Raw genomic sequence first — 24095 nt, forward strand, 5'->3', positions numbered from 1 at the left:
TGGACCCATACTTTATACCATACAAAAGTTAACCCAAAATGGATCAAAACCCCAACTATAAGAGCTAAAGCTATTCAAAGAAAACACAGGGGAAAAGCTTCATGACATTGGCTTGGCAATATTTCTTGGATATGATACCAAAAGTACAAAGCACCAGCAACAAAAAAGACAAAATTCATCAAAATTTAAAACTTTTGTGCAAATGACACTATCAAAAGAGTGAAAAGGAAACCCACTGAATGGGAGAAAATGTCTGCAAATCATGTATTTGACCAGGGATTAATACCCAGAGTATATAAAGAGCTCTTACAACTCAACAGCAACAAAAAAAACCAAACAATCCAATTCAAAAATGAACAAAGGATTTCTCCAAAGAAGATGGCCCAAAAGCACATGAAATGATGTTCATCATCCCTAATTATTAGGGAAATGCAAATCAAAACTACATGAGATATCATTTCACATACATAAGGATGGCTATTATCCAAAAAAAAGGGAGAGAGAAAGAAAATAACAAGTGTTGGTATGTGGAGAAATTGGAATCCCCATGCACAGCTGGTGGGAAAAAAAATCATGCAGTGGCTGAGGAAAGCAGTTTGGTGGTTCCTCAGAAGGTTAAGTAATTACCATATGAACCAGCAACTCTAATTCTAGTTTTATACCCCCAAAAAAGTGAAAACAGGGACTCAAACACTTGAATGCCAATGTTCATTACACCATTATTCACAATAGCCAAAAATATAGAAACAATCCAAGTGTTCATCAACAGATGAAAGATAAATAAAATGTGGTATATACATGCAATGAAATATTCAGTCCTGAAAAGGAAAGTAATTCTGATATATGCTACAGAATTTCAGAGATTAACCTTGAAGACATTATGCTAAGTGAAGTAAGTCAGACCCAAAGGACAAATACTATATGATTCCACTTATTTGCAATATCTAAAACAGGCAAATTCACAGAGACAGAAAATCAAACAGAGGTAACAGGGGTGGCAGGTGTAGGAGGATAGAGTAGTTACTGCTTAATGGTTACAGAGTTTCTGTTTTGAGTGATAAAAAAATTTGGAGGGACTTCCCTGGTGGTCTAGCCATTAACAATCTGCCTGCCAATGCAGGGGACATGGGTTCTCTCCCTGGTGGGGGAACTAAGATTCCGTGTGTGTGTTTGTGTGTGTGCGAGTGTGAGCTTAGTTGCTCATTCATGTCTGACTCTTTGTGACCCCACTGACTGTAGCCCGCCAGACTCCTCTGTTCATGGAATTCTCCAGGCAAGAATACTGGAGTGGGTTGCCATTCCCTTCTCCAGGGGATCTTCCCAACCTAGGGATCAAACCCAGGTCTCCTGTATTGCAGGCGGATTCTTTACTGTCTGAGTACAGTACAGATTACATGCACCTCGGGGCAACTAAGCCCAGATGCCACACTAATGAACCCTCACACTGCCAACTAGAGAAAAGCCTGAGCAACAGTGAAGAGCCCACCTGCCACAATGAAGATCCAGCAGAGCCAGAAAACAAAATTCAGAAACGGACAGTGGAGAAGGCTGTAGGGCACCTGTGAAGGTACTGCATAACACTGAATGGTGCGTGTTAAAGAGGTAAACTTCATGTTCAGTAGGTTTTACCCCAATTAGAAAAACAAAAAATATACAGATGGTATATTTTCTGAATCCCTGCAAAGGTTAAAATATCCTTGTATTTTTTTCACACATAAAATTCTTAGTTCAGAATTTCTATTCCCTGAAAATTTATTAGCCAAACAAAACTTGACAAAACTTATTTTTGGGGTTATCTTTTTTACTGTTTCACTTCTTGGTTGGGTGTGTGTACAATCTGTGTTTAATGCATGACCATTAAAATAAATATCAGATTCCCTAAAATTAATAACTAGACAGATAAATGAGGTACTGAGAAATAAAAGTTCATATAAAGATTTTCTCCTCTTCTTTCTTTCAGTAATGCTCCTTGATTATAGTACAGACAAAATTCTATATACTAGCATTTAAGTTCTGTTCCAGTAATTACTATGTATTGAAAAGGTAGCTTTATTAGAAGTATCAATATGGAAATATAAATCACTAAAGTATAAGGTGCTTGGGTCAAGGCCATTTTAGAATAACCGAATGAGTTCATATGCAAATAAGTTCAAAGAGAATATTAAAACAAGAAGAGATCTTAGCAATCATCTAATCCAATTCTATTATGCAAGAGAAAAAACGTAAAATAATAAAATGATGCTACAGTTAAAACTTGGAATTATTCCACGGCATCTCACCTGCCAAGACTGGAACCTGGAAAAAAAAGCAGCATATGCCCAAATTCACCACAATTAAGTAAATATCTTATATATTTAAAGATACTTTAAAATGGGAAGATTATGTATAAAGCTAGCAAAGAAGGAACCAGATGCTAGAATAGTTCAACTAGGAACAAATTTCAGAATCAGACTGAATTAATTTTTCTAGAGTTAAAATTTCAGAAATAAAATAATGTTACATACAGGAATGCCACATACAGGGAATAAACTGAAATACATTACCCTATTCTGTGCTGAAATCTGTAAATAATTCATTGTTATATGTAGCCCTTTGTAGTACATGCTAAATATAAAGACAGATCTCTAGTTTAAGACATGTTTTTTAGCATTTGCCACTTGCCTGTAGTAACGTGACTGTAAGTAGGTTGAGCACACAGCTTTGGAAACGTGACTAGCAGAACCAAAGTCAATGACCTTCACTCGGTAGGGCTGGCGCACTGGATCAACCAGCATTATGTTTTCAGGCTTAAGGTCAGCATGAATTAGACCAAGGCTCTTGAGCTTCATCAGGGCGGTGGCCACCTGCTGCAAGATTGGCCTGATGTACTTGAGTGGCAGTGGACTAAACTTGTTCTGCTTTAGAAAATCATATAAGTTCTGCTCCAGCATCTCGAACACAAGGCAGGTATGATTCTTATGCTGAAAGCACTCATAAGAACGGACAAAATTATACTCATCGGCATTTTCACTGCTTAGGCGGGAAAGGATGCTCACTTCAATTTGTCCCTGTCTGGCATAGGAGGGGTGGTTCTTCAAAATTTTAATAGCCACAATTTCCTTGGTGCTCCGCTTCCAGCACTTAGCCACCTGTCCAAATGTTCCCCGGCCTAGGAACTCCAAGACTTCATAGCTGTTTGTCATAGAGCAAAGGATCTCATGTTGGACCAGCTGGTAATCCCCTTCTCCGCTGGAACTGCTACTCTTTGTGGTGACAGTGGTGGTCGTGGCAGCAGCACCCACCACAGTCCTGTTTTGCAGCATGAGAGGGGGATGTTCTTCTATGATTTGCACGCTACCGTTGCTGTCAACTTCCTCACTTTTTCTTTTCAATCCACATTTTTGATATGGCTCAAGCAAAGAAACGTTGCTTCTGTGAGTCAGGGTCTGGCTGCTTTGGAAGGTTGATGTAGCAGCACTGGCCGAGCTATCAGCAGCTGTTACAACAATATGCTCCACTGCAGGAGCTGGGAGGAGGAGGCCCTGGTCGTAAGCAGGGATGTTGAAATTTGCTACCTGGTGAGAGGAGCTGGCTTGCCCTTGTGTGGCTGGGAGGGGTTTGCTGTGGGTATAGTATTTGTCGTTGCTGCTCTGTCCAGAAACATCCCAGCCGGAGGGCTCTATCTTCAGTTTCTTTGCACTGCAGAAGGCACTCGACGACACTGATGGGGGGGAGAACACCTGCAGCTGTGATGCCATACCTACATTGAGAAAGAGGAAGAGGAGTCAAGCCCTTAATTGTATACAACTCCTCACTTAGTACAGGAGAAAATGTTCAGTTCAAAAAAAACCACAAGTAAACGTGTATCTGGCTGATGTTTTATTTTATACATTTTCTAAAACTTGTTGCCCATTAAAGAAGGATAAACTTTTTGGTCTAATTACACATCCTGAATCACTCTTTGAGACTCAGCAATAATAGGACAGATTGTTAAAGAGTATGAACATCTATGATGGTTTATAAAATAAAAACAACATCAATAATAATGCCTTAGATGACTGATCATCTATTATGCACCAAGAGGCAGTCTAAGCACTTCAAACACATTAATTTAATTCTCACCACAACCTTTTGAAAAAGATACTATCCTTACTTCCACTCTACAGATGAGGAAAACAAGGCAGAGAGTGGTTAAAATAATTTGCCCCAAATAAGACAGCTCTTAAGTGGCAGGACTAGAATTCAAAACCAAGCTCTTTGGCCTCAGGGTTTATTCCACAGCTCTGTCTTCATTCCTGTCCTAATTAGCTTTTTAATCAATTATTTAAATTTAGACATAGATGGTATATAATAACTATAAAATTCATAGATGAATCAAATTTGGGCAGGATACTCAATATTGCTAAGTAACAGGTCCAAAAGGATCACCAAGAACAGAAACCATAAAGTAAACCTAGCTGATGACATTTAACACAAATACAGACTTCCTACTTAGGTCTGAAATCTGGCTAGCACAAAACACAAGGATAAGAGATACAAGGTTAAGCAGGAGCATATATGAAAAACACACTTTTGTTAGCAAGAGAAACCCTATGTAATAATGTTCCTCTCTCCTCAAAAGCTAATTCAATCGTAAACTATATTCACAGAAAAAGTAGTGTCCAGAATGTGGCAGACAATAGCTCTGTCCACTGCACTGTAAAAGGACCACCGATAAACTGACCAGAAGGAAGTAATCAGGATGAGGTGAAACCTAGAGAGGATCTTCTGAAGAACCTTGGGGAAATCATCCTTAGAAAAATATGGAGAACGGTAACAAGAATTGCCCACTTATATACAGACACCTCGAGCTCAATAAGCCCAAAGACCAATTACAAATTTGGACTAATTTGGATGTTAGACTAAAGTCCAAACTTGGCACTGTGGTAAAGAATCTGCCTGCTAATGCAGGAGACGCGAGATGTGGGTTCCATCCCTGGGTCAGGAAGATCCCCTAGAGGAGGGCATGGCAACCCGTTCTAGTATTCTTGCCTGGAAAATTCCATGGACAGAAGAGCCTGGCAGACTACAGTCCGTAAGGCTGCAAAAAGTCAGACACAACTGAGCACAAATGTCCAAACAGTTGACTTAGCGTACAAGCCATTTCATATTTATCTTCTCCCTTCTCAATTATATAACCCTCAGATGCCTCAGGGCTCATGCTAATCCTCCTTCTCTTGCGTCCCTCTTTTTACTACTTTCCAACATTATTTATCTGTTTCTCTATTTGTAAATTTTCTCTAACCCAGACTCCTCTCTTCAACTCCAAATCCTTATTTCACACTTCAATTTGGATACCTAAGAGACATCTCAATTCAACATGCCCCAAATTCAACTTTTAAGACTCCCACACCCAGTTTTTTACCTCAATTGAGAGACACTACCACACATCCAATATCTCCAGCAGAAAATCAAGGTGGCAATGAGTCTCTGTTTCCTGATCTACAAAATGGTGACAGCAATACCTACATTATGGGGCTCTTCTGAGAATTAAATGATTTAATATAGAGGACACGCTTAGTGTCTAGAACTCATTTAATATTATTATCCTGACTCATTCCCCTCCCTTAATCCCCATGTCTAATCTATAACCAAATCTTATCACTCCACCTACTAAGTGAAGTGAAGTCTCTCAGTCGTGTCCATGTCTGACTCTTTGGGACCCCATGAACTGTAGCCTACAAGGCTCCTCTGTCCATGGGATTTCCCAGGCAAGAGTACTGGAGTGGGTTGCCATTTCCTTCTCCAGGGGATCTTCCCGACCCAGGGATCGAACCCAGGTCTCCCGCATTGCAGGCAGACGCTTTACCATCTGAGCCACCAGGGAACTCACCAGGACTCCATCTCCTAAGCATATTTCAAATCAGCCATTTTTCTCTACCTTATTGGAACCTTTGTAGTGCAAACTGCCAGGAGACTCCAAACTCATCTTGAATGCACTCAGGGAATCTTTGTTTTTAAACCATGTAGACTGGAGAACTACTCTTTCTTAATCATCTCCCTCCTTCCGCCTCCAGGGTTTTTCATTGCTTTAGATACAGTTAAAAATCCTCAACCTGTCTTAAAAAGCTCCTCTCAAATCTGGCTGCTGTCTTACAAAATCTCCTCACTTCAATTCCTCCACCACTCCATCCATGATGCCCTTTTTGCAGTTTTTGGGAGGCCCTCTAGCATATTGGGAGACTTTCTGTTAGGAAAACTGTTTCTTCTCTCTCACAAACTCCATCACCACTGCATTCCCACAGCACGCTGTTCCTACCTTATAACATTAAATTATTTATTTATTTATAATGTTATATTCCCAGGTAGTGTAAAAGTTCCATGAGCACAGGTACATATCTGTCTTGCTCTTTTGCTTATGTCACCAGAACATGCCACATACTCTGGCAATATACAGACACTCAGCCAACCTCATTTCTACTCCCTACTGCTTGTGCTGAACTCCAGGATACTCAAATGCTTGTTTTGTTTTGGCTTTGGGTGTCCCTCTCTTAGCTGTGCTGTCCTTGAGATAATGGGGGAAGTCTCCCCTTAGTATAGACTGTAACTTTATTAGTCATAAGAGAATAAACACACATACCTAGAAAGGAAGGAAACATGGCAAAGGGATGTTACAGAACATAAAAAAGCAAAGTGTGTATTTCTTTGTGCCTGAATGTAGCTAAAAACCATCTGCATTGGACCAAATAGCTGAAAGGAAGAACCCTCAACCTTCAATTTCTAAAATGCTGTCTGGATTACTTTGAACAAGAGTTTCCATAATTTATATGAACCTTGAAGAGAAAGTGTAAATTAAAAGAATATTATTGCAATTTAACTCCTAGGTTACAGATTCACAAATCATCTTGTTCCACCTGTATCACTGACATAATATCAAACTGTAATAAAACAAAAACTGAAATCAAGTAGTGCCTTTACAAAATTTCCCTATTAATGTATGAAAAAATAACAGCATAAAATCAAACATTTTTGAAATTGGTTTCCATCATGTATTTGCTAAATCTTTTAACAATCTATCAAAAAACATAAGCACAACCTTCTTATACCTAAAAGTGAAAAAGTGAAAGTGAAGTCACTCAGTCGTGTCTGACTCTTGGCGACCCCATGGACTGTAGCCTATCAGGCTGCTCTGTCCATGGGATTTTCCAGGCAAGGGTACTGATGCTTTACCAACTGAGCCACTAGGGGAGCTTCTTGTGCCTAAGACTATTGTAAAACTATCTGAATATAAAATCTGCAGTTTGTAGCTATGTTAGGAATATGGAGGTTTAAAGTAATAACACTGAAAAGAATTCATGAAATATAACAACAAATTTTTTAAGTATGGTCATAACTAGACACTTTGTAAAAATATTCTATTTACCAGAGCAATGTAATGACAACTTGTCACCCAATGAACTAAATAACAGATATTGATGGCTTCAAATTCACAATGAGCATTGCAAAAAGTACAAGTTCTAAGAAACTTTTCTGAAAGTTTAAGTATATAAATGAATATAATTCTTATCCAGTAAGACAAATTTAAGTCCACCCATAGGGAAATAACAACCCATAATTTCAGTGGCCTTCCCCCTGCCCCCACCCTCAGCAAGGGTATGTGATACTGCAGTCAACAGTTTGCCACCAGAACTCTTACAGTGTGGGTGACATTCATCCTGACCTCAACTAGCACTATGTGGGAAAAAAAAAACAGAATCAAAACTGCCTAGAAAAATCTACACTCTTACTTACATTACAATTTGAAACTCAGCTAAAAACAGCCATCTCTAGACACAAAATACTATGTCCCACAAAATTTGTTTTGTCAAGTGGGGAGACACTTTTCTTCCTAGGCTGAGACTTCCCAAACAAAACCATGCAACAGAATTAACATCTGTGGAAAATTTACTATGTATCACACTCTGCTGAGCATATTACACATATTTTCAAGTCACATGAGAACTGCTCCCAATAAATTAAAAGCTAACTTCCTGAAAATGTTGCACCTCTTGACTCGAGCAGTAAACTAGTCTTTGCATTTCAAACCTGATTTTCCAAGGATTTAACTATCTAAATATAATGACAAACTTGCCCACTGAATTAACCACAAACCAGAACTGGTAGCCAAAAGACTACTGGTACTTGTATGTATTACTAAAATGAGAATTGAGTCTTGCCAGAATCCACGGCTATCAAAAACAGTCAAATTAACAGCTTCCCTATTTCCTCCCCTGGGCACATCTATTTGACAATATTAACGGGGTGCCCCACCTTAGGGGCAGAATTCCCTGGTGGCTTAGTGGTACAGAATTGCCTGCCAGTGCAGGGGACACAGGTTCACTCCCTGGGTGGGGAAGATCCCCTGGAGAAGGAAATGGCAACCCACTCCAGTATTCTTGCCTGGAAAATCCCACGGACAGAGCAGCCTGGCAGGCTACAGACAATGCATGGGGTTGCAGAAGAGCTGGACATGACTTAGCAACTAAGCAACAACCACTACCATCGTATGGGCACTACAGGTAGAAAAGTGAAAAGTGAAAGTGTTAGTTGCTCAGTTGTGTCAGACTTTGCGACTCCATCTTCTGTAGCCTGCCAGGCTCCTCTATCCATGGAATTCTCCAAGCAAGGATACTCAAGTGGGTTGCCATTTCCTTCTCCAGGGGATCTTCCCAACCCAGGGATCGAACCCCAGTCTGCTGCACTGCTGGCAGATTCTTTACCCACCGAGCCACCAGGAAAGCCCACAGGTAGATAATCTTACCATAAAGAATTCAGATATTGTAATTATGAATGAAACTGCTGGGTATGACAGTCAAAGTAACCACTGGTCAATGTTTTGCCTTAGTCTTAAGTAACTTCCTTCTTCTCCCTGACACACCAATAATAAATTCCCAACGCTTTTACTTCGTGTCACCTTTGTCTTTTTGATATAGTTTAACAATTGGTGACCTAAATAACTGTAAAATCAGTACTACATACTGATTTCTTCCTCTAGAACTTTTCCTCAGCTGCCATGTACACAGATGTACATATTCTCCAATACACTGATACAGAAAGAGTATTCAGTGGGTAAATAAGAATACACATTCTGTAAAAAAAGGTTAAGACTGGGAAGAAAACTCTTTCACTGGAACATCAAATATCTCTCACTCCACCCCTACTGTACAATCCTGCACTGCTTACTTCAACTGCCTAACCTGTCTCCCCAAATGGTACTTTCTGGCCTTCTTTTTAAGCTCCCTTCTCCAATTCTTTCTTCACCTTGTAATCGAAGCTTTTACAAATGCATATCTATCTCCCATTTAAAATTTTAGAATAAAGTCCAAAATGTCTAATTTGGATTGTCAGGCTTTGTAAGCTCTGGACCCTGATTATCTTGTAGCCTCATTTCACCGACTCTTTCCCGAAGCACTCCCTTTTCCAGTAGTTCTAAATATCTCTGGGTCTAAAGTAGGCCTTGACTTCTCCTGCCTCAAGTTCCTTCATACATAACATTCTCTCTCTAAATTTCATTTTACCCTCTTAGCCTTCTTTTAACTACCACTTATCCTTTTAGCCTCTACTTAAAGCTCACGTTTTCAGTGTGGCACAAGACCGTTGGTCTGGATTATAGTTTAGTCTCTGCTCCATCCTATGCACAAAGCCAGACTCCATTTACCAGTCCCTCTCTCCAATACAAAGTGATACATGAGCCTTTAGTGTAATCTTCCTTTTCCACCAGGAGGAACCCATGAAGACTCAGTTTCTGCCATGAGACAACACTCGAGGGATGGCAGAGCAGCAAGATGGAAACAACACAGGTGCCTGAATGATCATATAGAGCAGAGTCCCCTGCCCATCAAAAAGTAGCAGAAGAAGGACCAAAAGGGAAAACAAGGGCCAGAACACATACTGACTTGTGGGCCACTCTGGATTTTTATTCCAAGTATGACTATTTGAAATTATTTATTTAAAAGTTAACTTCTAAAAAAAAAAGTTGACTTCCCTTCTGAACTGCAAGTTCTAGGAGGGCAATTGTCAATAGCAGAGTATCTTCCTCCTTTGTATCACTAGCCTCAATCACAATGGATGGAATACAGCATGTGTCAAATGTTTGATAGAATGAATGACTATAAAGAGACCAAGTTATTTCTCCATATATAAGGGGATCTCAGAAGTCATTCTCACTAAATTAGAGAAATACATGTGCTAAAAATTACAGCCTCTTGTCTACAAGAGAATACTTCTCTAAGTATAGTAATACAGAAGAAAAAAATAACCTTGAAGCCCTGAGGACACTATTTGAATCAAAGTTCCCCACCCCCTTTCCTGTAGCACTTCCTTCATATGGAACCATGTGAAAGGAGCCAGTTCCCCAACCAGTATGCAAAAACAGGGTGTGGAATAGTGGTGTTAGCTGACAAAGTAGTAACTCTACAATTCTATGTAATTTCCAGCCATTTAAACCAATTTTGGAATATTTTGGTAAACTGGCTGAGGTGCTTTCCTTCTAGGGAAGAAATTTTTTTCCTAAATTTCAATAGCTCTCTTAGATTTATTTGGAATGACGAACCTAAAGCAACAGAACAAAAGAAAAGTAGGTTTTTCTGGTGTTTGGTAAAATGGTACTATCTTAGTATGTGCACAGGACAGTCTATAAGATCTATGAAGTTTACAATAAATAAAACTATACCTCAGTTTCTATCATAAGAAAAATGACAAATTAACAAAGCATAGGCCAATATGAAACACAAACACTAAGAGAGGACCCTTAGCCAGAAAGGGCCTAAGGAAAATAGGACTCAAGTAAGGTAACAACAGTCTGACAGATGGAAGGCAGATGAAGGTCTTACAGATGAAAGAGCTAACTTGAGCAAGTATTCCAGGGGATATGGAAAAACGAAAAACTGTTTAGAGTATTTGACTGGAGAAAACACTGGCAAAAAAAAGTACAGGGATTCTTACAGCTAAAATAGACCTTAAAAGACCCTTTCTAAAACCCTCTAATTCCAAGATGAGAAAAAGTAGATCCAAGAAAGCCACACAAGTTTTACCCAGAGCTGATGAGCAGTAATGCTGTCAAAGAATTTTCTGATTCTTTTTCATTAAGCACGGTGGGAAAGCATTGTACCAGGCACCCTTAAAGAAGCCAAAAGAAATGCACCTAAGTTCCCCTATCTTCAAAGAACTTAAAATGTTTCTTAGTTGCTATGACACATAAAAAAGAAAAATATAAAAACAGGATGTAAAATTTTTTTAAGTGTCAAATTATGCTCTACAAAAATACATAAGGTATTTAGGGAGCTGGGAGATTGGAAACAAAAGATAAAAACAAAAAAGGAACCGAAAAGCAAATCAATGACTGTTGAAGTGGTACTTGAAAGAAAAATTATTTTGATGACTTCTGTTCAGAATGGCATTAAATTTAAGGGAAGAAACTGGGGAGGAAATAATAACTGTAACTTTAAAAATTATGGATTGCTTTACACAGTCATGAAAATAAAAGGGCCGATCAGGAAGTTCATGTTTGCAAAATTACCTCAAATTACAAAAGAACCAGTTACAATATATAACTAACAAGTTGCACAAGTTCCAAGTGTAAGAAGTTCATAAGGCAGATTTGGCTCACTGATTTCTACCAACAGAACCAATGACTAAGCTGTGCTTATGAAAATCAAACCACAGAAAAAAAGAATTCTATTTTTCAGAGAATTGTGGATGTTGAGATTATCTTTTTTTTTTATCCTGTTAGTAGAAAGTTCTGGTTTGGTTTTCAATCTCAAGTTACCAATCAACTTGCTCTGCGATCCATAAAACTACAACGTCCAAAGATAGGATAAAGATATCACCAGCAAAAGTCTTATTACTAACCAGAGTCAGTATATTTACAAGATCTCATTCACCATTTTACTGGTAAGATGCTTTACTGGCCTGACTGCCTCCAGTTGCAACCACAAGTACCTTACCAAAATATTCTACAAGCCAGGGGACAGTGTCTTAAAGTCAATGATATCCTTCTTCACACCATCATACCAGTTCTACAACACAGAACCCGGAGATTATTACATGTATCTCCAAAATCACCAGCTGCATTAGCAACAACTATATTAAATGACCGGTTAGTATATTTTTTAGATGTTTTACAGAAAGCTTTAGACCTACATATGAAAAAGAGCTGGTAATGATTTGCATTCTCTATAATCTTAAAAAAAACTACACTACAGACTAGGAATCAAAAATAGCTTTACACAAACAAGAGCAAAATTGTAGGTTTTGCTGAGGGCATCAGCCACTTAATTTAACCCCATTTCATCAGGAGCAGGAAGCCATGCTGCTGTTTTCATCAGTTACTAGGAAACAAATAAGATAAAGGAAGGATTGGGCAGACGAGTCTATAGCTGAAATTAATAATTTGATACAATGACTGAAAATTTCCCAGAGGAAAAATCCCTCTTTTCGAGCTGCCTCGAAAAGAGAATCTGCAACATAGTCAATGGTTTAATTGGAGAAAAGACACACTCGAGCTTGGGGCTGTTTTTTTCCCCCCTTCTCTAGCCCCTCCTCCCTTCCCCCACCTAAACAGGAAAGAAAGCGCGCCCAGCGTAAACACAGGCCAAAGCTCACGGTTTGTCACCACAACAAACTGGAGGTTAGACCAGCGCTCTTGGAGACTGACTCCCAGGTCTCGGTTGCTAGGCACAAAAACGGCCTCTTTCCCACAGACCTGTGAACACCGGGGCGGGGAGGCATACCCAAGAGTTTTGGTGGTTTCCTCCCCCCGCCCCCCGCCCCAGACTTTTTTTTTTAACGAAAGCTTTGGCAAAGTGGCAACAAACAGCGAAAGTTTCCCTTTGAGCCAGACTTCTAGATCTACCTAACACAGATATACATTTAGGTTGGCCGGTCCCACGTAGTCTCCACCATCATCACGATTTACCAAACGATTAAAGAACACAAGCGGAGAGGATAGGAGGGCTTCCACACCCACCCCACCGGCGCCGTCAGTTCCAGACACCGCTTCCTTGTCCCCAACAGCACAGATAGCCCCAAACCAAGGCGCTAAGCAGAGCTGTGAAATTCACACGCGCAAGTCATATACACTGGGAATCGGCCACGACACCCGAGGAAAAACCGGCCGGTTGAGGAGACGCCAGGCGACCCCCTGTCATCTGAGGACAACACGCCCAGGAGAGAAGTGGCAGGACACAGGAGGAGTTGCCCCAAAAACAAGCCCGCTGCCTCCCCACTTTCTTGGGAACGCCATCCCCTCTGCGGCCGGGAGCGGCCGGGCCACAGGGCTTGGCGCCGGGTCCCGGGTGGGGGCTGCCGAGGGAGGCGCCCCCCGCAAGGCCGGGCGTCCCGGAGAGCCCGCGGCCAGCCTGGCCCCGCCTCGGGGACCCGATAGGAGATCGCTCCCCGCCGAGGCCCCTGCCCGCCCGCTCTCCCGCCTCGACTCACCGCCGGTGTGTGTTCTGGTTCTCAGCCACGAGCTGGGGCTGCCGTGAGGAGGCGGCGGAGGAGATGAGATCCGGGGCCCCGCCGCCGGGTCATCATACCCCCTGCGCGAGCCGGCCCGGGCCCCGGCCCCCGCCCCCCGGAGCCGTCCCCGCGCCCGTCCCGCGAGGGGAGCCTTCTCAGCCTCCCGCCCGCTCCACCGCCCGGCCCCTCTCCGCCGCCGCCGCCGCCTCAGACCCGCGCGCTCCCTCCTCGGCCTCCCGCTGCTGTCCGGGGCCACCACCGGGCCCCTAGCTCCGCAGCCGCGGTTGTCGCCAGACCCGACAAGCTGAGCGCCGAGCGCCCGCCCTCATCCGGCCCGCCCCGCCTCACGGGAACTAGTCCCGGGTCCCGCGCCATGACACCTACTGAGGCGGAAGTCCGGAAGAGTGGGAGGATTACGACGACCTCATATTACGGGTGGGAGTGGAAGTGGGAGTGGGTGGACCTCCGTGGGGAGCCAGCGTGGAGAGAGTGCTGGGGTCATCTCCCCGCCCCATCCGCACGGCCAACACCGAGGTGACTTAAAGGTGCCTAGTGTCGGTGTGAGGTCCAGGTTTAAAATGTCATCCTCGCCAGTGTGACATCACCACCGCCTAGTGTGACACCTCCAGAGACTGAGCAGCGCGCGGGGAGGCAGTGCCTACCGGGAATCCTCCCTGCTGGTGAGGAATGACCCAAGTCTAGGCTTTAATTTTTCCTTGCTATCTAGAGACGTTCTAGCTGCTTGGCAGAGGTGTATGGGACCTGTGAGCCTCCACGCCCATTAGGACCCCCTGAAGGGGCTCTTCCATTCCCTCCTTGGGAAGCTGGGTTTGCAACAGGAGGTGAGAAAGAATAGCTGTACTCTGAGCCCTACCCCTCAAGCGCTTCATTGAGCTCATACTACCATAATTTTCTCTCCTCTACCAGGAGATAGTAAAGCCGGGTGTTCAGGAAAAGGAATGCAACGTTCTGGAAAAATAAACAGTGCCTGAAAACTAGATTATCCTAAAAGAAAGACAGTTGCCATCTCCCTCGGCCAAGAGATTCTGAAAGTCTTCAGATATACCACTTGGTGTGTAAAATGCTCTAATTCCTAAAGTGTGGGACATTTTTAGGCAGTTTATTTTTTTCCTTCCCACAAGTTCTGGAGGCAGCAAGGATCTGAGCCCTAGAAAGTGACTGTACAGAACTGTGGTATTTACTTGCATATACTCTTTAAGGGGGCTTCCCAGATGGAGCTAGTGGTAAAGAATCCACTTGCTAACGCAGGAGATTTAAGAAATGTGGGTTCCATCCCCGGGTCAGGAAGATCCCCTGGAGGAAGGCATGGCAACCCACTCCACTATACTTGCCTGGAGAATACTGGAGGAGAGAGGAGCTTGGTGGGCTACAATCCATAGGGTGTTAAAGAGTTGGACACGACTGAAGTGACTTAGAATGCTGACACTCTTTAAGGAGAGGGTAGAGGTAGCTAAAAGAGGATTATACTATCAGGTTACATTTCTCAGGTCCCAGTCATTTTACCTCTTTGGGTTTTGTTTGTTGTTATTATTCAGTCTCTAAGTCACGTCTGACTCTTTGTGACCCCATGGACTGCAGCACTCCAGGCTCCTCTGTCCTCCACTATTTCCCAGAGTTTGCTCAAATTCATGTTCATTGAGTTGGTGGCGCTATTGAACCATCTCATCCTCTGCTGGCTCTTTCACCTTTTGCCTTCTAGTCTTTCCCAGCATCAGAGTGTTTTCCAATGAGTTGGCTGTTTGCATCAGGTGGCCAAAGTATTAGAGCTTCAGCTTTAGCATCAGTCCTTCTAATGAGTATTCAGGGTTTATTTCCTTTAGAATTAACTGGTTTGATCTTCTTGCAGTCCAGGGGGCTCTAAAGAGTCTTCTCCAACACCACAATTCCAAAGCATCAATTCTTCGGTGCTCAGCCTTCTTTATGGTCCAACTCTCACATCCTTATGTGACAACTGGAAAAACCATAACTTTGACTATACAGTCCTTGGTCAGCAAAGTGATGTCTCTGCTTTTTTAATATGCAGTCTAGGTTTGTTATAGCTTTCCTTCCAAGGAGCAAGCCTTTTAACTTCATGGCTGCAGTCACCTTCTGTAGTGATTTTGATGCTCAGGAAAAGAAAATCTGTCACTATTTCCACTTTTTCCCCTTCTATTTGCCATGAAGTGATGGTACTGGTTGCCATGATCTTAGTTTTTTGAATGTTGCGTTTTCACTTTCCTCTTTCACCCTCATCAAGAGGCTCTTTAGTTCCTCTTCACTTTATGCCTTTACAGTTGTATCATCTGTCTATTTGCTGCTGCTGCTGCTGCTGCTGCTAAGTCGCTTCAGTCATGTCTGACTCTGTGCAACCCCACAGACGGCAGCCCACCAGGCTCCGCCGTCCCTGGGATTCTCCAGGCAAGAACACTGGAGTGGGTTGCCATTTCCTTCTCCAATGCATGAAAGTGAAAAGTGAAGTCGCTCAGTTGTGTCTGACTCTTAGAGACCCCATGGGCTGTAGCCTACCAGGCACCTCCGTCCATGGGATTTTCCAGGCAAGAGTACTGGAGTGGGGTGCCATTTCCTTCTCTCTGTCTATTTGAGGTTGTTGATATTTCTCCCAGCAATCTTGATTCCAGCCTGTGATTCATCCAGCCTAGCATTTAGAATGATGTACTCTACATGTAAGTTAAATAAGCAAGGTGACAATATACAACCTTGTTGTACTCCTTTCCTGATTTTGAACCAGTTAGTTCCGTATCTGGTTCTAACTGTTGCTTTTTGACTTGCATACAGGTTTCTCAGAAGACAGGTAAGGTGGTCTGATATTCCCATCTCTTTAAGAATTTTCCACAGATTATTGTGATCCACACAAAGGCTTTAGCATAGTCAATGAAGCAAAAGTGGATGTTGTTAATATTTATTTTATTTATTTACTTGGCTGCACCAGACCTTAGTTTGGGCATGCGGGATATTTTAGTTTCGACATGCAGGATCTAGTTCCCTGATCAGGGACAAACCCAGCTCCCATGCATTGGGAGTGTGGAGTGTTAGCAACTGGACCAACAGGGAAGTCCCTTGTTAACCTCTTTGGATCAAAGAGATCATTTTTGTGAAGATGTACTCAAGTGGTTATGCTGCCTTTGGATTTCTTTCTGGCCTTAACAACACTAGGAATAGTTCTATTGGAAAGAGGAAAGTGCTACACTGGGCTGACCTGGGAAACATCGAGCCATGGAGAGTGGGCAAACATGGCTGCTTGGGGAGCCAGGAGAAAGGCAGAGCTTGAGCTCTAGGGAAGAGCAGATCTCGCTTGAAAAGCAGGCTTCCAATACACTAATTGCTTACTGTGCTTTGGTTCAACCCAACTGCATGACAGGCCTCTAAGCTCCTGTTAGGAGAATAGAACATTATGTCCGTTTCTTCTTGTCAAAGACATCTCAAAATTTGCCCTGAGGGTGACTTTTCTGATTAACTCCCACTTAATTCTAGTTATTCAGTCGTGCATCATCATTTGACTACTTCACTTACTTGTTATGTATTATTTATTTATACTTGTTGATCTCATTTTTATTGTTCTTTGGTCATTTCCTCAGTCGGTCTCACTATATGGAGAGCTTTTAAAATCTGGTATTATCCCCTCTCTAATATTTATACTCATCCAACAAACTCTACCTGCTCAATGGCAGGCACTCTCCTAGACCCTTAGTCAGATGTGAGATGAATAAGATATGGTCTTTTCCACCAGAAAATTTAACAATGTAGTTGGGGTGGGGGGGAATGCATGGGAGATGTATTTCCATGAAGAAATACATCTACCTGAAGAAGATTTGAATGACAGTGTCAAGGAAGACTGTCATTCACCATCAGAGAAGGTGATATTTAAACATGGTCTGCTCAAAGAAGTTTCAGAGTTTAACTAGAGTTCATTTGTTCCTTCAGCAGAAATCTATTGAGTATCTTCTGTGTGCCAGGCACTGTGTTAGAATTAAAGATACAAAGAAGAAAAGGTGTGGTCTGTGCTCTGAAAGAGCTCACAGCAGAGAAATGTCAGGAATTGGAAACTAAAATAGGCTGAGTCAGATTTTGAAAGGCAGCGCAGAGCTAGTAGAATTTAATCAGACAAGTAATATGAAGGAATGTGTACTTTAAAGAGAGAACTGGTAGCAGTGAGGAGGATGGCAGGCTGGAGTGGGAAAAGACTGGAGAAACAGAGCATACTTAGAAAACTATGATGAGGGTTTGATGAAGCAGAAAACATGGAGAGAAGGGGACAGAGATGTGAACTATTGGGCTTCCCAGGTGGCGCTAGTGGTGAAGAACCCACCAGGCAATACAGGAGAAGTAAGAGACGAGGGTCTGATCCCTGGGTTGAGAAGATCTCTTGGAGGAGGACATAGCAACCCACTCCAATACTCTTGCCTGGAGATTCCCATGGACAGAGAGCCTGGCAGGCTGCAGTCCACAGGATCACAAAGAGTCAGACATGGCTGAAATGACTTAGCAGGCAAGCGTGTGAACTATTTCCTCCCAAAGTCAGGGCAGCTGGGGAGGGAGATGGAGCTGTTGCCAGTTGGAAGCACTGATGTCTCATCTAGGGTATGATATCCCTCTAGGGCTTGAAGCCTGGATTCAGTATTGTAGGCCAGAAATCTCTTCCGCAGGAGCTGCAGTGCATAAGGCCAAGTAGAAGCTGACCAAAAGGCTGTCTTGAGAGAAACTAAGGCAAACTACCTTCACAAGTAGTAAATATGAGGGACCAAGAAGAAAAAAGATTTCAAGTAGAAACCAACAGTTGCAAAACTGGGAAAACCAGATGAGAGTGAAAGACTGAAGTGAAGAATAGAGGGCAAAACTTGGGAAATTTTTTGAACCAACAAGAAAGAATCCTCACTGATGTTTAAAATTTATTTATTTTTAACCGGAGCATAATTGCTTTACAATTTTGTTGGTTTCTGCCATTTATCAACATGAATCAGCCACGGGTATATATATGTCTCCTCCCTCTTGAACCTCCCTCCCATCTCCCACTCAGTCCCACCCCTCTGAGCTCCCTTTTCATAGAGCAAATTACTGCTATCTGTTTTGCATATGGTAATGTATATGTTTCAATGCTACTCTCCCAATTGGTCCCACCCTCTCCTTCCCCCACTATGTCCACAAGTCTGTTCACTATGTCTGCATCTCCATTGCTGCCCTGCATATAGGTTCATCAGTACCATCTTTCTAGATCCCATATGTATATGTTAACATATGATTCTTGTTTTTCTCTTTCTGACTTACTTTACTCTGTATAATAGGCTCTAGGTTCATCCACCTCATTAGAACTGACTCAAATTCTTTTTTGTGGCTGAGTAATATTCCACTGTATATATGTACCAAAGCTTCTTTATCCATTCATATGTCAATGGACGTCTCAGCAGCTTCCATGTCCTAGCTATTGTAAATAGCACTGCAGTGAGCATTGGGGTACATGTGTCTTTTTCAATTATGATTTCATCAAGGTATATGCTCAGTAGTGGGATTGCTGGGTCACATGGTAATTTTTTTCCTAGTTTTTAAATGAATCTCTATACTGTTCTCCATACTGGCTATATCAATTTGCATTCCCACCAAGAGTGCTGCAGTGTTCCCTTTTCTCCAAACCTGTCTAGGTTTGTCATAGCTTTTCTTCCAAGGAGCAAGCGTCTTAATTTCATGGCTGCAGTCACTATCTGCAGTGATTTTGGAACCCAAGAATATAAAGTCCCTGTCACTGTTTCCATTGTTGCCCCATCTATTTGCCATGAAGTGATGGGACTGGATGCCATGGTCTTTGGTTTTTGAATGTTGAGTTTTAAGCTAGCATTTAAGCTTTTTCACTTTTTTCTTTCACCTTCATCAAGAGGCTCTTTAGTTCCTCTTTGCTTTTTGCCATAAGGGTAGTGTCATCTGCATATCTGAGGTTATTGATATTTCTCCTGGTAATCTTGATTCCAGCTGGGGTTTCATCCAGCCCAGAATTTTGCATAATGCACTCTACATATAAGTTAAATAAGCAAGGTGACAATATACAGCCTTGATGTACTCCTTTCCTAATTTTGAACCAGTCCATTGTTCCATGTCTGGTTCTAACTGTTGCTTCTTGACCTACTTACAGATTTCTCAGGAGGCAGGTAAAGTGGTCTGGTATTCCCATCTCTTTAAGAATTTCCCAGTTTGTTGTGATCAACACAGTCAAAGGCTTTAGCATAGTCAATGAAGCAGAAGTAGATGTTTTATGGGAATTCTCTTGCTTTTTCTATGATCCAACGAATGTTGGCAATTTGATCTCTGGTTCCTCTGCCTTTTCTAAATCCAGCTTGAACATCTGAAAGTTCTCAGTTCACATATTGTTGAAGCCTAGCTTAGATAATTTTGAGCATTACTTTGCTAGCTTGTGAAATGAGTGCAATAGTGTGGTAGTTTGAACATTCTTTGGCATTGCCTTTCTTTAGGATTGGAATGAAAACTGACCTTTTCCAGTTCTGTGGCCACTGCTGAGTTTTCCAAATTTGCTGGCATATTGAGTGCAGCACATTCACAGCATCATCTTTTAGGATTTGAAGTAGCTCAGCTGGAATTCCTTCACCTCCACTAGCTTTGTTCGTAGTGATGCTTTCTCAGGCACACTTGTCTTCACATTCCAGGATGTCTGGCTCTAGGTGAATGATCACATCATCGTGGTTATCTGGGTCATTAAAATCTTTTTGGTTTAGTTCTTCTGTGAATTCTTGCCACCTCTTCTTAATATCTTCTGATTCTGTTAGGTCCATACCGTTTCTATCCTTTATTGTGCCCTTCTTTGCATGAAATGTTCCCTTGGTATCTCTAATTTTCTTGAAGAGATCTCTAGTCTTCCCCATTATATTGTTTCCTTTGTTTATTTGCATTGATCACTTTGGAAGACTTTCTTATCTCTCCTTGCTATTCTTTGGAACTCTGCATTCAGATGGGTATATCTTTCCTTTTCTTCTTTGCCTTTCGCTTCTCTTCTCTTCTCAGCTATTAGTAAGGCCTCCTCAGATAACCATTTTGCCTTTTTGCATTTCTTTTTCTTGGGGATGGTCTTGATCCCTGTCTCCTGTACAATGTTACAATCCTCCATTCACAGTTCTTCAGGCACTCTGTCTATCAGATCTAATGCCTTGAATCTGTTTGTCACTTCCACTGTATAATCATAAGGGATTTGATTTAGGTCATACTGAATGGCCTAGTGGTTTCCCCTACTTTCTTCAATTTAAGTCTGAATTTGGTAATAAGGAGTTCATGATCTTAGCCACAGTCAGCTCCTGGTCTTGTTTCTGCTGACTGTATACAGCTTCTCCACCTTTGGCTACAAAGAATATAATTAGTCTGATTTTGGTATTGACCATCTGGTGATGTCCATGTGTAGAATCATCTATTGTGTTGTTGGAAAAGGGTGTTTGCTATGACCATTTCATTCTCTTGGCAAAATTCTGTTAGCCTTTGCCCTGCTTCATCTTGTATTCCAAGGCCAAATTTTCCTGTTACTCCAGGTATCTCTTAACTTCCTACTTTTGCATTCTAGTCCCCTATAATGAAAAGGACATCTTTTTTTGGTGTTAGTTCTAGAAGGTCTTGTAGATCTTCATAGAACCGTTCAACTTCAGCTTCTTCAGCATTTCTGGTCGGGGCATTGGCTTGGATTACTGTGATATTGAATGGTTTACCTTGGAAACAGAGATCATTCTGTCGTTTTTGAGACTGCACCCAAGTACTGCATTTCGGACTCTTTTGTTGACTATGATGACTACTCCATTTCTTCTAAGGGATTCTTGCCCACAGTAGTAGATATAATGGTCATCTGAATTAAATTCACCTATTCCGGTCCATTTTAGTTCACTGTATAAGCTGTATGAGCTGTTTATATTTTCTGGAGATTAATACTTTGTCAGTTGTTTTAGTTTGCAATTATTTTCTCCCGTTCTGAGTGTGTCTTTTAATCTTGTTTATTGTTTCCTTTGCAGTGTAGCAGCTTTTAAATTTAATTAAGTCTCATTTGTTTCTTTTTGTTTTTAATCCATTATTCTAGGAGGTGGGTCAAAGAAGATCTTGCTGGGATGTATATCAAAGGTGTACTGCCTATGTTTTCCTCTAAGAGCTTTATAGTTTCTGCCCTTACATTTAAGACTTTAATCCATTTTGAGTTTATTTTTGTGTATAGTGTTAGGAAGTGGTCTGGTTTCATTCTTTTACATGTAGCTCTCCAGTTTTCCCAGCACCACTTATTGTATAGGCTCTTTTCTCTATTGTATATTCTTGCCTCCTTTGTCAAAGATAAGGTGCTCAGAGGTGTGTGGATTTATCTCTGGGCTTTCTATCTTGTTCCATTGGTCTGTATTTCTGTTTCTGTCCTGGTACCATACTCTCCTGATGACTGTAGCTTTGTAGTATAGTCTGAAGTCAGGAAGATTGATTCCTCTAGCTCTGTTTTTCTTTCTGAAGATAGCTTTGGCTGTTTGGGGTCTTTCATGTTTCCATACAAATTGTGAAAATTTTTGTTCTAGTTCTGTGAAAAATACCATTGGTAGTTTCATAGGGATTGAATTGAATCTGTAGGTTATTTTGGGTAGTATAGTCATTTTCACATTATTGATTCTTCCAATCCTAGAATATGGTATGTCTCTCCATTTATTTGTGTCATCTTTGATTTCTTTCAAGATTTTTTATGTTTATTTATTTATTTTTGTCTGTGCTGGGTCTCCATAGCTGCACATGGACCTATCTCTAGTTGCAGTGAAAGAAAGCTACTCTCTAGTTGTGGTGCACAGGCCTCTCCTTTCCATGGCTTCTCTTGTTGTGTAGCATGGGTTCTAGAGCATGGGCTCATTTGTTCTGGTACATGGGCTTAGTTGCTCTGCAGCATGTGGAATCTTCCCAGACCAGGGATCAAATCCATGTCTCCTGCATTGACAGGTGTATGCCTAACCACTGGAACACCAGGGATGTCCCCCTCACTGATTTTTTTAAATCTAGACTCCAGAAAACTTTTTATTTGCAAATAATTTCAAACTCATAGAAAAGTTGCAATAATAATAATAATATAACCCATATAACCTTTTACTCAGATTTACTAATTAACCTTTTGACCCTCTGGTTTAACATTTATGTGCTTAGTTGCTCAGTTGTGTCTGGCTCTTTGGCCTGTAACCTTCCAGGCTCCTCTGTCCATAGGATTTTTCAGGCAAGAATACTGGAGTGGGTTGCCATTTCCTCCACCAGGGGATCTTTCTGACCCAGGGATCAAACCCGCATCTGTTGCAGAATAATATTGTGTCCTTCTCAGAATATCACACACTAAGTCAAATGATGTCCCTGTCCCTCATTGGGTAATAATATTTTTTTTTATTGAAGTGTACTTGATTTACAATATTGTGTTAGTTTCAGATGTACAGCGAAGTGATTCAATTACATACTTATATTTTTCAGATTATTTTCCATTATAGGTTATTATAAGGTATTGAATATAGTTCCCTGTGATACACAGGAAATCCTTGATGCTTATCTATTTTATGTATAGTAGTTTATATCTATTGTGTGTTCCCAGGTGGCACAGTGGTAAAGAAACCATCTGCCAATGCAGGAGATGCAGGAGACTGGGGTTCAATCCCTGGGTCAGGAAGATCCCCTGGAGGAGGAAAGGCAGCCCACTCCACTATTCTTGCCTGGAAAATTCCATGGACAGAGGAGCCTGGCGGGCTATAGTCCATGTGATCACAAAGAGTCAGACACAATTGAGTACAATGCATGAAGTTTATATCTGTTAATCCCATACTCCTAATTTATCCCTCCCCCTTCTCCCCCCTTTGGTAAACATAAATTTATTTTCTACATCTGTGAGTCTGTTTCCGTTCTGTATATAGATTTATTTGTATTATTTTTTAGATTCTACATATAATGATAGAGTGATAATAATTTTGATCACCTTGTTGAGCTATCTGATTTTTCCACAGCATACTTACTATTTTTTTTCTTGTTATAAGTAATCTGTGGGGAGACACCTCAGACCACTGGAATATCCTGCTCCTCGTTAAACATGTTCCTTTAGATTTAGCATCAATTGGTGATTCCTGCCTGTACCAGTCCTCCCTTCTCTCAATTAATTTAGTTATCTTTTATTAATGATATAGACTTGTGGATTACTATGTTTTTCAATGACCTTACTGTTCTTAATTATTTGAATGCCGAAAATTTCCAGCATACTCTATAACAAGATATTCTAGATTCCTCTTGTACTTTCTCATCCTTAACCCTAAAATCAGCCATTTCTCTGAGGAGTCCTGGTTCTTTTTGTGGGGAATTATATTAGAAAACAAAGTCTGGGTACTAGGGACATAATGATTTCTTAAAGGATGCTTGTGGCCTTGGGTATGACTGCCAACCCTGAATGGACAGTTTGCTTACTCATCCCTTCCCCCAGGGTTGCAAGACTCTGGTATCCCCAAGATTTTTCTTTCCAAGACTCCTTTATGTTGTCTTTAGCAAAGAAAACTTCGGTAGAAGAATATGGCAGACATTGCTTATTGCCTATTCCATGAAGAGTTCGGGTTCACAACTGCTGTAGCGAGTAAAATCCATAACTTTGTGGCTTAACACAA

The 24095-nt window shown here is 41.4% G+C and overlaps 1 protein-coding gene and 1 long non-coding RNA gene across 30 annotated transcripts in view; one reads left to right on the forward strand and one right to left on the reverse strand.

Annotated features, from left to right (window-relative positions):
• The window catches only part of HIPK1 (homeodomain interacting protein kinase 1), a 52327-nt gene extending 38321 nt beyond the window's left edge, over nt 1-14006 (reverse strand). For 16 of the 29 annotated variants that reach the window (XM_081493402.1, XM_081493385.1, XM_081493400.1 and 13 more), the window contains exons 1-2: nt 13840-14006; nt 2662-3739 (exon numbers count right to left, since the gene is read on the reverse strand). In XM_081493402.1, the coding sequence (XP_081349528.1) occupies nt 2662-3737 (1076 nt within the window). In that variant the 5' untranslated portion in view covers nt 3738-3739; nt 13840-14006. The other 13 variants (XM_081493403.1, XM_081493401.1, XM_081493386.1 and 10 more) reach the window with 7 other exon arrangements.
• On the forward strand, nt 13099-23330 carry LOC145507287 (uncharacterized). The gene is made up of 3 exons (XR_014054746.1): nt 13099-14297; nt 14383-14527; nt 23045-23330. It is a non-coding gene; the product is annotated as an uncharacterized LOC145507287 (long non-coding RNA).
• The last annotated feature ends 765 nt before the right edge of the window (nt 23331-24095 follow it).

Source organism: Giraffa tippelskirchi, chromosome 5, assembly GCF_054371585.1.
Source record: "Giraffa tippelskirchi isolate mGirTip1 chromosome 5, T2T-mGirTip1v1.2.pri, whole genome shotgun sequence".
Classification (NCBI taxonomy): domain Eukaryota; kingdom Metazoa; phylum Chordata; class Mammalia; order Artiodactyla; family Giraffidae; genus Giraffa; species Giraffa tippelskirchi.